Source organism: Somniosus microcephalus, chromosome 13, assembly GCF_052327205.1.
Source record: "Somniosus microcephalus isolate GS21.2 chromosome 13, FLI_Smic_1.0, whole genome shotgun sequence".
Lineage (NCBI taxonomy): Eukaryota > Metazoa > Chordata > Chondrichthyes > Squaliformes > Somniosidae > Somniosus > Somniosus microcephalus.
The window spans coordinates 153,097,492-153,111,403 of record NC_140999.1 but is presented as its reverse complement, the minus strand read 5'-3'; the positions used below and the strand labels follow the sequence as shown (position 1 = coordinate 153,111,403).

The 13,912-nt window shown below is 42.8% G+C and overlaps 1 protein-coding gene across 1 annotated transcript; it reads right to left on the bottom strand.

Moving 5' to 3' along the window:
- Positions 1-319: 319 nt before the first annotated feature.
- On the bottom strand, positions 320-12,265 carry LOC147108676 (protein FAM110B-like). The gene is made up of 2 exons (XM_086005374.1): positions 11,357-12,265; positions 320-2,410 (listed from the first exon to the last, which is right to left on the bottom strand). Exon 2 carries the CDS (start codon positions 2,183-2,185, stop codon positions 1,184-1,186), a length of 1,002 nt encoding a protein of 333 aa, XP_085861500.1. The 5' UTR covers positions 2,186-2,410; positions 11,357-12,265; the 3' UTR covers positions 320-1,183.
- Positions 12,266-13,912: the final 1,647 nt, after the last annotated feature.

Genomic DNA, 13,912 nt, shown 5'->3' with positions numbered 1-13,912 from the left:
TGGTCATTTTTACTGATACCAGCTTTTTATTTTCAGATTATGTAAACTGAATTCAAATTCTCAAACTTTCATGGTGGGATTTAAAACTCATGCTCTCTAGATTATTAGTTCTGGGCTCTTTGTACATGAAGCTTTTTAAAAGCAGTCTCCTATGACCAGATCCTTTAATACATTTGGTATTATTTTATTGGTCAATACAAAGCTGGTTTGAACTGGTAGGCTGAAATTAGATGGACAGATAGTGTTGATTAAAATTCAGATACTCAAATTCCTTTACACAGAATATCAAGTATACTCTGCAAAGATGAAACTCAAAATATTGAATATTCAATCCTACATTTATTGACATTTGATAAAAAACAGTAGCAAAATATCAAATTGCAATCTTTAAATATATACAAAATTCACAAAGATACAGAATTAACAAAACTAGCCTCCTCATGTGAGATGCATGTGACAGGAAAGGATTTGTAGAGTAGCCTTCAACTCTAGATAAAGTACAACATTTACAGTACAGATAAAAAGGTAACATGCCAGTGCTTGAAATCTGAAACACAGCAGGTCTCTCAATATCTGAAACAGGAATGATATTAATGTTTGGGGTAGAAACCCTTCATCTACTCAGAGGGTTTGTACCCAAGGCTTATCCGGTCTTTTCTCTCAGATGCCAATAGACCAGCTGTACATTTCTAGCATACACGGTCTTATTTACTACTCTTAAGCTTTAATAAAAACTTACCAGATAGAAGTATATTTGTATGTATTCTTTACCTGAAAATAGCCAAACTTATTCAGATAAAATCTGATGTAATAAACTTGGTCCAATTTCTTGGTTTAGTGCTAATTTCATTCACATGATCAGTATAAACACTGGATTCCTGAAGATCTTCAGCATGTTTTTGAGCTAAATCACATTACTCATCCAGTTCTATTCAGTTAATATCCAACAGGCTGAGAACACACTCACTGCAATTTAAAGTTTTTAATTTGTAGAGTCTTATTTTCACAGTTAACACACTCCAAAAGGAGAGCTCTTTAAAAATTACCACTGGGCACAGTCGGTGGCAGTAATAAGCAAATACAGTTTGAGTTTAAATGTCTCAATGAAATCATGAATCCAACATCAAAGACAAGATCATGGAGTCTCAGTTCCTACTTCTCCATTGTTCCAGGACCTCCTCCCTTATACGGGCGACACCCTCTGTGACTCCTTGGCCTCCCTGCAGCTGTACAACCATTTAATGACCCTGGCATTGCGCTCAATAATGGAGATCCCATACGGGATGCGCTCGCTCGACCTCTCCTCAACTGCGTTGCTGTATTGGGAACGGCCGTACTCAGAGCTGCGGTTGCTAGCACTGTGGAGCTTGAGGGACACTATGTCAGAGCTGGCTCGGGCCAAGCATTCCATCCCCGCATTCTCCAGCTCCTCAGGGTCCAAGCCGCAGTAGTTGAAGAATCGCTCCAAGTTGGCACTGACTCGGGAGTAGCGGTCACTCAGGTCAGACTTGGAGCGGTGCAGTGAGAGCTGTTGCCGGGCAGCCAGCTCCGGGCAGGCTTTCCTTGGTGAGCCCCTGGAACTGGTAGCAGATGAAAGCCTCGACTTGGCCAGAGGGGGACATGGTGGCCTCCAGACACACCTGCTCACACTGGGGCGCACATCCACCCGTCTCACTGCTGCATTGTGAGCCGGCACAAAGACGCTGCTGTGTAGCTCGGGCCTGAGGCTGTTCCCAAGCTTCAGGTCATCGCGGCTCTGCAAGTTTCCAGAGTTGGAATTGGTGGCCCGTTCTGCAGAGCCTGGCTGGTTCACTGGCGGGTTTGGTGTCTCATAGATGTGGATTAAATTTCTCAGAGTCTCCAGGTTTAAGGCTCCTCTCCAATCAGTGTTCTCTGTCCTGCGGGCCCCAGCACTGGAGGTTTTTCTGGGGCTGTGGAGGGTCCGCCTGACAGCTGGAGACAGGATGGGTTCACTTGCCTTCACTGGCTCCTGTCGGGTACTCGCTACTTGCTGGCTTTTCACATATTTTAATTTATCGGCTTCCAGTCGCTCCACGGCGCTTGGCTTCCGACTACTGCTCTCCATCTGCTTTCGAAAATAGTCAGGTCCCTTGTTCAGGATCCGGAAAGGATTTGCCGAGGTGAAAGTAGGGGGACCAGAGACTTGTTTTAGCATTTCCTGCATTACCACTTTCTGCTTGCTGTAACCAGGGGTCTAGACTCAGTGTCCACTTTGACTCAGTGTCACTGGGATATCATGCTTGGAGTTCAATCCAACAAGCTGAATGCATCAGTGAAGATCCCAGCAGAGCTTTATCAAGTATTCTAATCGCCTGCCTGATTCTTGGTTCCTTCTTTAAGTTGCTTCCTGTTTACAGTCTTGTGACCGTCTCCAGTCAGAGGCTATATTCTGAAAGAGAAAAGGAATATTAATCTAAAATTTAAGCTTTAATCTCAGAAAATCCACAAACCTCAACAAACAAAAGCTACTCGCTGAGCTAAACCCTATTTAAAATTAAATGAACCCCACCCACTGTCCACCGAATCAACATTGCCAGTTGAATACATCGACTGCTCTAACTGAATCAAACTCAGTGATTTCTAAGTAAGTATACTTTATCTATTAACCTGTGCCATGATTAATAAGGCACATATTAAAACTCTAAACATGTGTCAGCAGTTGGAGAGACTCTCTCCAGTGATCCTTTGCAGCTTGGACTTGTGTATGGCTGGTTTTCCCAAGCCAAGGAATAGATCCACCAGGAAGTCGGCCAACCGACTCATCCTGCACACGGGGTGACTGAAAATAAGCAAGAGCGGGGAGGTTAGCGAGCAGCCCTTTCAAATACTGAAACTTCTGGCAGTAACTATGGATAATTGGCAGAAAAGCCCAGTGAGGTGGCACAAGTACTCATACGGATACTCATACTATGCACCCAGCTCCCAGGGTGGCATGAAAAATCCCTGAATACAGCATTTTCCCCTAGGGACCCTCATCCATCACAGATGGTAAAGCCTCCCACCCAGGGGTATCCTGGCAAAAGACAGAAGGCGGGGAAGTGAAGAGTTTGCAAGAGCAATAAATGTAAAAGAAAGAAAGAACTTGCATTTATATAGTGCCTCTCACAACCTCAGGATGTCCCAAAGCACTTTACAGCCAATGAAGTACTTTTGAAGTGTCGTCACTGTTGTAATGTAGGAAATACGGCAGTGAATTTGCACACAAGGTCCCACAAGCAGCATGGAGATAAATGATGTTAATTGAGGGATAAGTATTGGCCAGGGTACCGCAGAGAACTCTCCTACCCTTATTCAAAATAGAGCTATTGGATTTATTACATGCACCCGAGAGGGCAGATGGGACCTCTTTAATATCTCATCCGAAAGACGGCACCTCCGGCAGTCTCCTATTTCCTACAGGGAGTGGGTGAAACAAATTCAAGCACTGCTTTGGGATTAGGGGATTATTATTAATCAAGAACAGACACCTTGTCTAAACTAAAACAGTACACATCCGCAACTTATACACAATAACTGTGAAATTGGGTCAATGAAACATTCAAAGTCCTGCAATGTTCACTTCTCGTAGAAAGCTTACAGCAAATCAGTAGACACTATGGCCGGGATTCTTATCCGCAGTGGAGGATAAGTGAAAATTCAGGTGGTGAGCCCTACCGCCACCTCACCATCACGAGCAGGATTTTATCTCCCGCCCTGCCTCTACCATGACTGCTGCTGTCTGCTCCTTCCATAGTGCAAATGGCGGGGGTGGGGTGGGGCAGGGTCTGGGTCCCTGGGGGATTTCTTCTTGTTGGCTTATCACTTACCACCACTTCCCGGGCCCACCATGTGGAAGATAATGGTAGGCCTAGATTAATCCCTGGAATGAGAAGGTTGTCCTATGAGGAGAGAGAGTAGATTGGGCCTATATTCTCTGGAGTTTAGAAGAATTAGAGGTGATCTTATTGGAACATAAGATTCTGAGCGGGATTGACAGGGTAGATGCTGAGAGGTTGCTTCCCCTGGCTGGAGAGTCTAGAACTAGGGGGCATAGTCTCAGGATAAGGAGTCAGCCATTTAAGACAGATGAGGAGGAATTTCTTCACTCAGAGGGTTGTGAATCCTTGGAATTCTCTACCCCAAAGAGCTGTGGATGCTCAGTCATTGAGTATATTCAAGGCTGAGGTAGATAGATTTTTGGACGCTAGGGGAATCAAGGCATATGGAGATCAGACGGGAAAGCGGAGTGGAGTTCGAAGATCAGCCATGATCTTATTGAATGGCAGGGCAGGCTCAAAGGGCTGTATAGCCTACTCCTGCTCCTAATTCTTATGTTCTTATTACCCACATTCTCCCAATGGAAGGAATGGGCCTTGTAGTGGCCTATTCTCTCTCCAGTGTAAATCTTGTGTTTTTTACAGAATAACGTCAACAAACTATATAAGCCTGTACATATTTTTTTTCCTAAACTAAAGCCATTTAGCATTTTTATAGAGAGAGTGACATGTTTACAAGGTTTCCTATGACTTCATGTAAATTGTGGGTACATCAATAAATTAGTTCTTGCAAAACCAAAGCTACACACACACACACGCATGCACGCATGCGCACGCACACCCTGAGGAGATTGAGCCAATTTATTTGGACCAGACGGAGTTCTTCCAAATATCTGTCTTAATTTTACATGTCCTCTGATTCCACTTTCTTGCCTTAATTTGCAGTAATATTCTGGGCTTACTTACTATACTCCTTATTCTCATGGAGAAATCCCTGGGCACTAGTGAGGTTTCAAATTAGAAGACAGGCAAATGTTGTATCTATATTTTAAAAAGTTACAAAACTTACCCAGGCAACTAAAGGCCTATTAAGCTAATAAAATATAAAATGATGGAAATTATCTTAAGGGGTAGGCTGGAGCAAATACACTGGAGGAGTAGTTCTATAATATTAACTTAGAAAGAAAGAACTTGCATTTATATAGTGCCTTTCAAGTCCTCAGGACCTTCCAAAGCACTGTAAAGCCAATGAAGTACTTTTAAAATGTACGCACTGTTGTAGGAAGCGCAGCAGCCACTTTGCACACAGCAAGGCCCCACAAACAGCAAAGAGATCAATAACCAGATATTCAGTGTTTGGGTGTCGCTTGAAGGAAAAATGTTGGCCGGGACACCAGGAGAACTCCCCTGCTCTTCTTCGAATAGTGCTGCGGGATCTTTTACATCCACTGGAGGGGGCAGACAGGGCCACGGTTTCACACGTCTCATCTGAAAGACAGCACCTCTGACAGTGCAGCACTCCCTCAGTACTGCACTGATGTGCCAGCCTAAATTGTGTGTTCAAGTCTATGGAATGGGGCTTGAACCCACAACGTTTTGACTCAGTGGCAAGAGTGCTACCACTGAGCTAAGAATAAGAAACGACGAGCATGGATTTTAAAGAGATAAATTCAGCCTGACAATCGTCCTTGACTTCTTTGAGGACATTATAGAAGAACATCATTGCAGGAGTTCAGCAGAGAAGTATCCTCGGCCTAATCATCTTAATCTGCTTCATCTATGAGCTCCCCTTCATTATAAGGTCAGGAGTGGGGCTGTTTGCTGATGATTCTAGTGTTCAGCTCCATTCACAACTCCACCGATAACAAAACAGCTCATAACAGCCTACAGAAGAACTTGGATAACATCCACGCTTGGGAAGAGAAGTGGCAGGTAACAACCATGTCACACAAGTGAGTAATGACCATTTCGAACACGAGAAAGCTAACCATCCACTCTTGACATTCAAATAGCACCACCATTGCCAAGTGTCCCATCATCAGCTTCCTGAGGATTATCAATGACCGAAGCTGAACTGGATCAGCCATATCAACACTGCGGCTACAAGAGAAGATATAGGCTGGTTCACCTCCTCACTCCCCCAAAATACACTATTAAAACAACTGACCAGATAATCCAAGTTGGTACTAATACATAATTATTGAGTTGAAGGTTGTCTCCTGGACAATCTCTTTAGAGAGGACAAATTATTAGGAGATAGATATTAGACACCTTTATTCCAAACGTCCTGTTGAATCTTTTGTCAGTTAATAAAGAAATCCAGTTTGAAGTGATAACTGTTACTCAGTAACTATGGTGATAAAGTTGAACTCCAGCCAACGGCTATGTCAATGCTGCATTTTACTTACTGGGTTGTGTACTGCTGCTGATGGATGGGTTTTAATGGCCAATTAGCCCCTCGAGCCTGTTAGACCAATCAATGAGATCATGGCTGATCTGCATCTTAACTCCATTTACCCGCCTTGGATCCATATCCCTTAATATCCTTACCTAACAAAAATCCATCAATCTCAGTTTTGAAATTTTCAATTGACCTAGTCTCAACAGCTTTTGGGTAAAAAGTTACAGATTTCCACTCCCCTTTGTGAGAAAAAGTGCTTCCTGACATCACCCCTGAACAGCCTAGCTCTAATTTTAAGGTTATTCCCCTTGTCCTGAACTCAACACCAGAGGAAATACTTTCTCTCCATCTACCCTATCAAATCCTTTGATTATCTTAAACACCTCAATTATAGCAGCTCTTCATCATCTATACTCGAGGGAATCCTATGCAAACTATCCTCATAATTCAGACATTCATGATCCAGTTAAGTGTACTGTTCTGAATTAGACTGATCTAAAACTTTTAATGGTCCAAAACCATTTTTGTCCACACATGTCTATTTTGGGGGAAAAAAATAGCTCAATCGAAGATAATAAACAAGATAATCAAAAATATCCATAATTAAATCTAGAGATATATGTGCGGAATGATTTACAGCCATGGTTCTAGCTCAGTATGCTAAGGACTGTAACATACTTGCTGGGAAATATTAATGCATAACCAGGAACATCTGAAATTGGGTAGCTGACGCAAGAAAATAGAGCAGTTGAAAAAAATCAAAATGACTCATTATTCAGGCAACTTGTTACAATTCCATATTAATAAACTTGTGTAATAGTTCACAGTATTAAATTGGTATCACAAGACATAAAGACATGCCTTGTGCTTCTACACCTCTAATGTCTTTTATTTACACACATTTCTTCTACTGTCCTCAGTGCATTCACTGTATATTTAAAAAAATGGAACAAATAAAATTGGAGTTATTCTATACTTGCTTAGAGAATGTATATTGCTTTCTCTGATCATGGAAGGAGTAATTATGGGGGGGGGGGGCAGGGAACAACCAAATTTGTGGAAGAATATTGCTATTACAGCTGCTTTTTGTTTCTGCTTTACAGGCTCTGAAACTGAATAGGCTCCAAATTGTGCAGCGGCAGAATATTTAAATACAAAGGAAGAAATGTGAAGAATTGCGAAGACAGATTTCAAAAAACAGACTGCCCACTGAGGAGCAGAGTCTGACATTACTGGATCAGTTCAAATCAAATCTAACAACAGCCATTTCAGAAACTCTTGAGGAAGAAATAGTTGAAGCAGAAGGGGAAGATTTGTCCCATGTCTTCAGTTTGAGGAGCAAACAGGAAAAGTGAAATATGCATACATGCAAGATGAAGACACCTTTGATCCTCAAAAATCCAATGAACAAAAGATGAGAGGAAAGTAAAAGATCATGGAAGAGAAGAGATAAGATGAATCCCCAATGAATAGAAGTTGCATCTAAATAATAAGTTCTGTCCGAGTCATATGGCACTACACCATGTCTACTAGTATTTAGCCAGTTTGATGCAGTCTGTAATGTCACAAAATAGCAAGATGGCTCTTATTGAAAGAATCCAATCAATTTTCTTCAAACAGCTAGAAAATAAATGTTATTATAGCAAAAACATCAGTCATAGAAACATAGAAAAATAGGAGGAGTAGGCCATTCGGCCCTTCAAGCCTGCTCCGCCATTCAATATGATCATGGCTGATCCTCTATCTCAATACCATATTCCTGCTCTCTCCCCATACCCCTTGATGCCTTTTGTGTCTCGAAATCTTTCTATCTCCTTCTTAAATATATTTAGTGACTTGGCCTCCACAGCCTTCTGTGGTAGAGAGTTCCACAGGCTCACCACCCTCTGAGTGAAGAAATTTCTCCTCATCTCAGTCCTAAATGTCCTACCCCATATACTGAGACTGTGACCTCTCATTCTAGACCCCCCAGCCAGAGGAAACATCCTCCCTGCATCCAGTCAGTCTAGCCCTGTCAGAATTTTATACGTTTCAATGAGATCCCCTCTCATTCTTCTAAACTCTAGTGAATACAGGCATAGTCGACCCAATCACTCCTCATACGACAGTCCTGCCATCCCAGGAATCAGTCTGGTGAACCTTCATTGCACTCCCTCTATGGCAAGTATATCCTTTTTTAGGTAAGGAAACCAAAACTGCACACAGTTCTCCAGGTGTGGTCTCACCAAGGCCCTGTATAACTGTAGTAAGACATCCTTGCTCCTGTACTCAAATCCTCTTGCAATGAAGGCCAAACATAACTTTTGCCTTCCTAACTGCTTGCTGCACCTGCATGTTTGCTTTCAGTGAATGGTGTACAAGGACACCCAGGTCCCTCTGTACAACAACATTTCCCAATCTATCATCATTTAAATAATACTCTGCCTTTCTGTTTTTCCTGCCGAAGTGGATAACTTCACATTATTCTCCTGTTTCTGACTGTAAGGGACCTACACTTGTCTTCACTAATCTTTTTCTTTTTACATACTTGTAGCTTTTACAATCTGCTTTTATGTGCCTTGCAAGTTTACTCTCACTCTATTTTCCCCCTCTTAATCAATCTCTTGGTCCTTTTTTGCTGAACTCTAAACTGCTCCCAATCCTTAGGCTTGCTACTTTTTCTGGCAACTTTATATGACTCCTCTTTGGATCTAATACTATCCTTAATTTATTTTGTTAGCCATGGTTGGGCCGCTTTTCCTTTTGTGCCAGAAAGGAATGTATAACTGTTGCAATTCATGCATTCGTTCCTTAAATGTTAGCCATTGCCTATCCACCGTCACGCCTTTTAATGAAGCTCCCCAATCTATCATAGCCAACTCACTCCTCATACCTTCGTAGTTTCCTTTGTTTCCAAAGTCATTCAGAGTTCTTTCTGTTGCAGCTTGATCCAGTTAATGCCTTAACTCACTGCTAGCTATTACACCACAACACATAAAAAGTTATCTGAAGAGGAGAAATGTAACCCTGTCTACAGGCTGCATCAATAAGGTCAAAGTACTCTCACTAACTTGCAGTCCCTATAGGGAGTGTAGAATCAGTGAATTAATTTTAATATTTTATCCACTTCATAAGCATTTGAGTGTACAAGAAACCAATACAAATATAAATAGGATAAAGCTAACCACTGTACATTTTGTTCAATCCTAAATCTAGATATGCATGTTACGAAGGTACCCACTTTTCATAAATCTGTCTGCAATCATAGTTGCAACAAAATCCACTGAATCCCAAAAAACCCTCAGTAATTGTAGAAAATAGTACATAAATCGAATAGCACATTAATTGAATTCTTTGAGGAAATTAACCAGTACGTAGGCAACAGGGGTGAGCGATGTATGAACTTACTGTGGACAAAGATGTCTGTTTCAGAATATAGAGTGGAAGCTTAACTCTAAGGCAAGATGGTGACCAATGGTAATGTGAATGAATGGGAGGATAATGGATAAGGCTACCTAGGAATTAGTCTACTGCCAGAATTGGCATTATGGACTAAAAGACTTGAGATTCTTCTGTCAGCTGGAGAAATTCTAACTTGTAATCATTCTCTTCTTTTAACAAGTCACAGAATCATACACATTATTTTGTGACTTTCGTTCTGTTCAACAAGGTGAACAGTAATCACAAAGTTCATATTGAGAGTAATTTTTGATGGCAAGTTCTGCCCAGTTAATTTCTGCAAAAGTTGTCACACATTATATGAAACTTTAAGTAGCTGAACTAAAGATTCACTTGTATTGGCTGGTGCAACACTAAATTTACAACTTTTTTTTTTTTTTTTTAAACTGACCAGTGTTCATTTCCACTGAATTGTGTTTATGTCAGAGGTGTCTTGCCTTTTAAAGGATCGGAAGCAGGCAGTGTATACATCCAACATACTGATAGAGTTAATATGAAATAGACTTTAAACAGATAAAATTGAGCAAAGTCTCCCCAGAACATTCTCTAATGTAACAACACCATCCCGCAATATAATCTTTTCCACAAGATATCCAAATAAGTCAACATGTAGAGTAGATTTCCAGTAGATCAGTAGGAATATACTAGTTTTTAAAAAGGAACTTGCTGTACCCATTTGCAGTTAGAATTTTTTTTTTTTTTTTTTTTAATAAATGGAGGAATACTGAAAGTATCAAGCACATACTGCCTTTTAAACCACAGCCTTAAAAGGATCTGCCAAGGACTTGGGAATAACCCTATCATATAAGAAAGAAAAAAATAACTCGCATTTATATAGCGCCTTTCATGACCTCAGGACGCATTAAAACATTTTACAGTCAGTCAATGAAGTACTTTTCAAGTGTGATCATTGTTGTAATGTAGGGAAGGCAACAGCCAATTTACACACAGCAATGTCCCACAAACAGCAAAGTGATAATGACCAGATTATTTGCTTTATTGGTGTTGGTTGAGGGATAACTATTGGCCAGGACACCAGGGAGAACCAGGCTTGCTTTAGTGTTTCATCCGAAAGACGGCACTTCCAACAGTGCAGCTCTACCTCAGAACTGTACTGGAGTGCCAGCCTGGGTTATGTGGAGGAGGGTCCTAGACTCAATTGCTGGTCTGTGAAGACTCAGCCGATCTTAGCTGTGGTGGCAGTCAAAGCAGTAAACCTGCCCTAGCTACAGGGGAAAACATACCAACTGCTGCTGATCGCTGTTCAGCGACTTTAGCTGGAACGACCTGAGCAGTCACCTGAGGGATTTTTTTTATCTGCGCACTGGATGCAGTGAAATTGCAAATGCATTTATAAAGAATGCGTTTACAGTTTCAATACTCCTAGCACACGGAAGAAATCTCCCTCGATGAGAGCAGTTGGGTTGGCGGCTCCTCCAGTTAAATAGGCCTACCAATGTTCACTGTCCAGGATTACATACAGAAGGGCCACTTGGGTGAGAAGCCAAAGGGCCGCCAAATACTCCCTGTCGAACTGTGCCTTCCACAAATCATCGCTCGCAGCAGAGAGGTGGTAAGTAAAAAAAGATGAGAAATACAAATTAAAACTGTAAAACTAAACACAGTTGTGCAGCGTGTGAGTTTTGTTTTATGCAGTACCCAAACTTAACTTTCGTACGCAAGTACAATTCGTACATTAATAAACAGGGCGAACCTGCGCTTGTTACACGTTACTCCCTACCTGCAAAAGGCTCCTTTTTCTTCAGTACAACGAAGCACTGACAGCGTGGACTGGTTGTATAACTTCAAGTGAAGAATCCCTGTGGCAAATCGGAAAGTGCAAGTTCCCGGTTGCCTAACCCACGCCAACCACCTCTCAAGCCTGTCACCTTGTCTGGACTGGTTTCATTTGCAGACTGGGACTCGTCTGACAAAGAACTCATTTCCTGTTATGTTGTGGGCGGGGCAGTAACCTATACGAAATTAACTCTTTCACCCTCGCACGCTTACACCATTCAGCTTTGAATATGCAAAGTTCGAACAGTTGCAAGATATTTGCATTGGCGCACCCGGCAGCCTCGGTCAATATTTCCACCTCCATCAAGATGGGAAACTCAAAAACAGAAATTGCTCTCAATGGTGCTAATGTTCGATGTTCGGGTCCAGCACCAGTGCACCGCAGAGTGGGGAGTCCGAAAGCTTTCTCTTCTATCTTTTTCTTCGCCCCTTCTATTTTCCTTTTAGGTTTTCTTTCACGTTCCTCGTCCATCAGACCTTTGCAATGTTTATTTTTGTGCCCTGCACCTTCACTTGATGCAATCCTCCCTTCCAACACTGTTATATGGTACATTTCACCGGAAAGATTTTGAGTGGACAGAAGTAAATGTTAACAGGCAGAGTGTTTTTAAATATCAAAGCCCACGTTTGTTATTGTTGAAAACATGCAGATTTTACCATGCTGTGGGGCTGACAATAGCAACGCGTTCCTTAACCCAGGGTCCGACCACCTGGAAGGAGCTGTTTAATACCAACTTTAAATGCTGCCAGGTTGAGTGGGAGCTGGAGCCTGCTTTCCTACAGACCTCAGCTGATCTCCAGAAGCCTGACAGAGACTTGGGGCAAGTACCTCGGTAATCCCACCCTCCCCACTGTGTGAGGGGGACACCACATTAGTTTAGAGTAAGAGGATTGCGATTGTTTGGACTGTGCCACAAAAGCACCATCTGAAGTCAGTGAACTTAGGTCTTGTTCGGTTATTTAGTGAGTGTTTGGGTTTAATGGTGATTCACAGAGGCAGTTCCAGGCACTACTTTCACAACGAGTGGGTGTCACCAAGCCGTTTAATTCTGATGCAGGAACGACTGTTCCTCCCTCTCATCCTCTCATTATTAATCAATGTAAGGGCCCGACAAGGACGTGCTGGAGGCTGATGATCTAAGTGCAAATTATGGAATACTGAACAAACACGGCATCACCACAAAAGCACAACAGCTGTCACAGCTGCACCTGAATATTCTGCACCCAACCGGAATCCACAGAGTACCGCCAACCACACGTCACAGTGCTCCTCCTGCCTACATTGTCGCTTTTATGCAGTTAACCATTACTTATTGAACTAGAGTTGTGGGGGATACATTACGTTATGGGAAAGTCATTCAATGTACTCAGTATAATGCCTCCAAATGCACTTTATTAGTGTGCACTCAACAGCAGATGCACAGTTCTCCTGCCATTGGAGATATTAAGGATCCGATCATCATTTCAGTGGCACCATAGACTCACTTTTTATGGTTTTGCACAAACAATTGCTCACTTCCACTTTTGATGCCCTTGTCCCCTGTGAAATCCTTACTCTCAGCCTGGTCAATTTACCTGGTCTCCATCTTCGCTTCCTCAAGTCCGAGGGGCACAGACGTGAGTGTATCTGATGCACAACTGATTTAATCATTCATTGCCAGGTCTGGCTGGAGCATATCAAGCACTATCGGGCTTTACTCTCCTCTGCAAAACCGATCACGGCTCCAGGATAATCCTGGAAAGCAAAGATAACCCCTGGGTCATTTTCTCCACTACCAAATGTATCCTTAAACCCCTCTGTCCTGCCCACTCTACCTTCACCTCTAACAAGTAAAGGAGCTCATGGACTTCTTTGTTACTAAGATTGAGACCATCTATTCAGCTGCCATTGTTGCATCCCTCCCTTTCCTTTGCCCACCAAGCCAAATCTCCCCCAAGGTTTCCACCTGCACTAGCCCTGAACCAGCATGATTTTCTAATTTCTCACCTATCTTCTCTCCCCGCCCCCCTCCACCACTCATTACCTCTCTGAGCTCACCTTGTCCATGAGACCCACCTCCCACTCTCTTGACTCCATTCTTCTTCCCTTCTTAGGTAGTCCCTCGGAACCGAGGATGACTTGCTTCCACATTAAAAATGAGTTCTCAGGTGACTGATGAGTCCAATGTGGGACCTACAACCTCTATCACAGGTGGGGCAGACGGTGGTTGAAGGGACGGGTGGGTGGGGTGCTTGGGTTGATGTGTGCTCCTTGCGCTGCCTGCGCTTGGCTTCCGCTTGCTCCCAGCGAAGAGACCCGAGGTGTTCAGCGTCTTCCCGATGCTTCTCCTCCACTTTGCGAGGTCTTGGGCCAGGGATTCCCAGGTGTCGGTGGGGATGTTACACTTTTTCAAGGAGGCTTTGAGGGTGTCCTTGAAGCATTTCCTCTGCCCACCTGGGACTCTCTTGCTGTGCCGGTGCTCCGAGTAGAGCGCTTGTTTCGGGAGTCTTGTATTGGGCA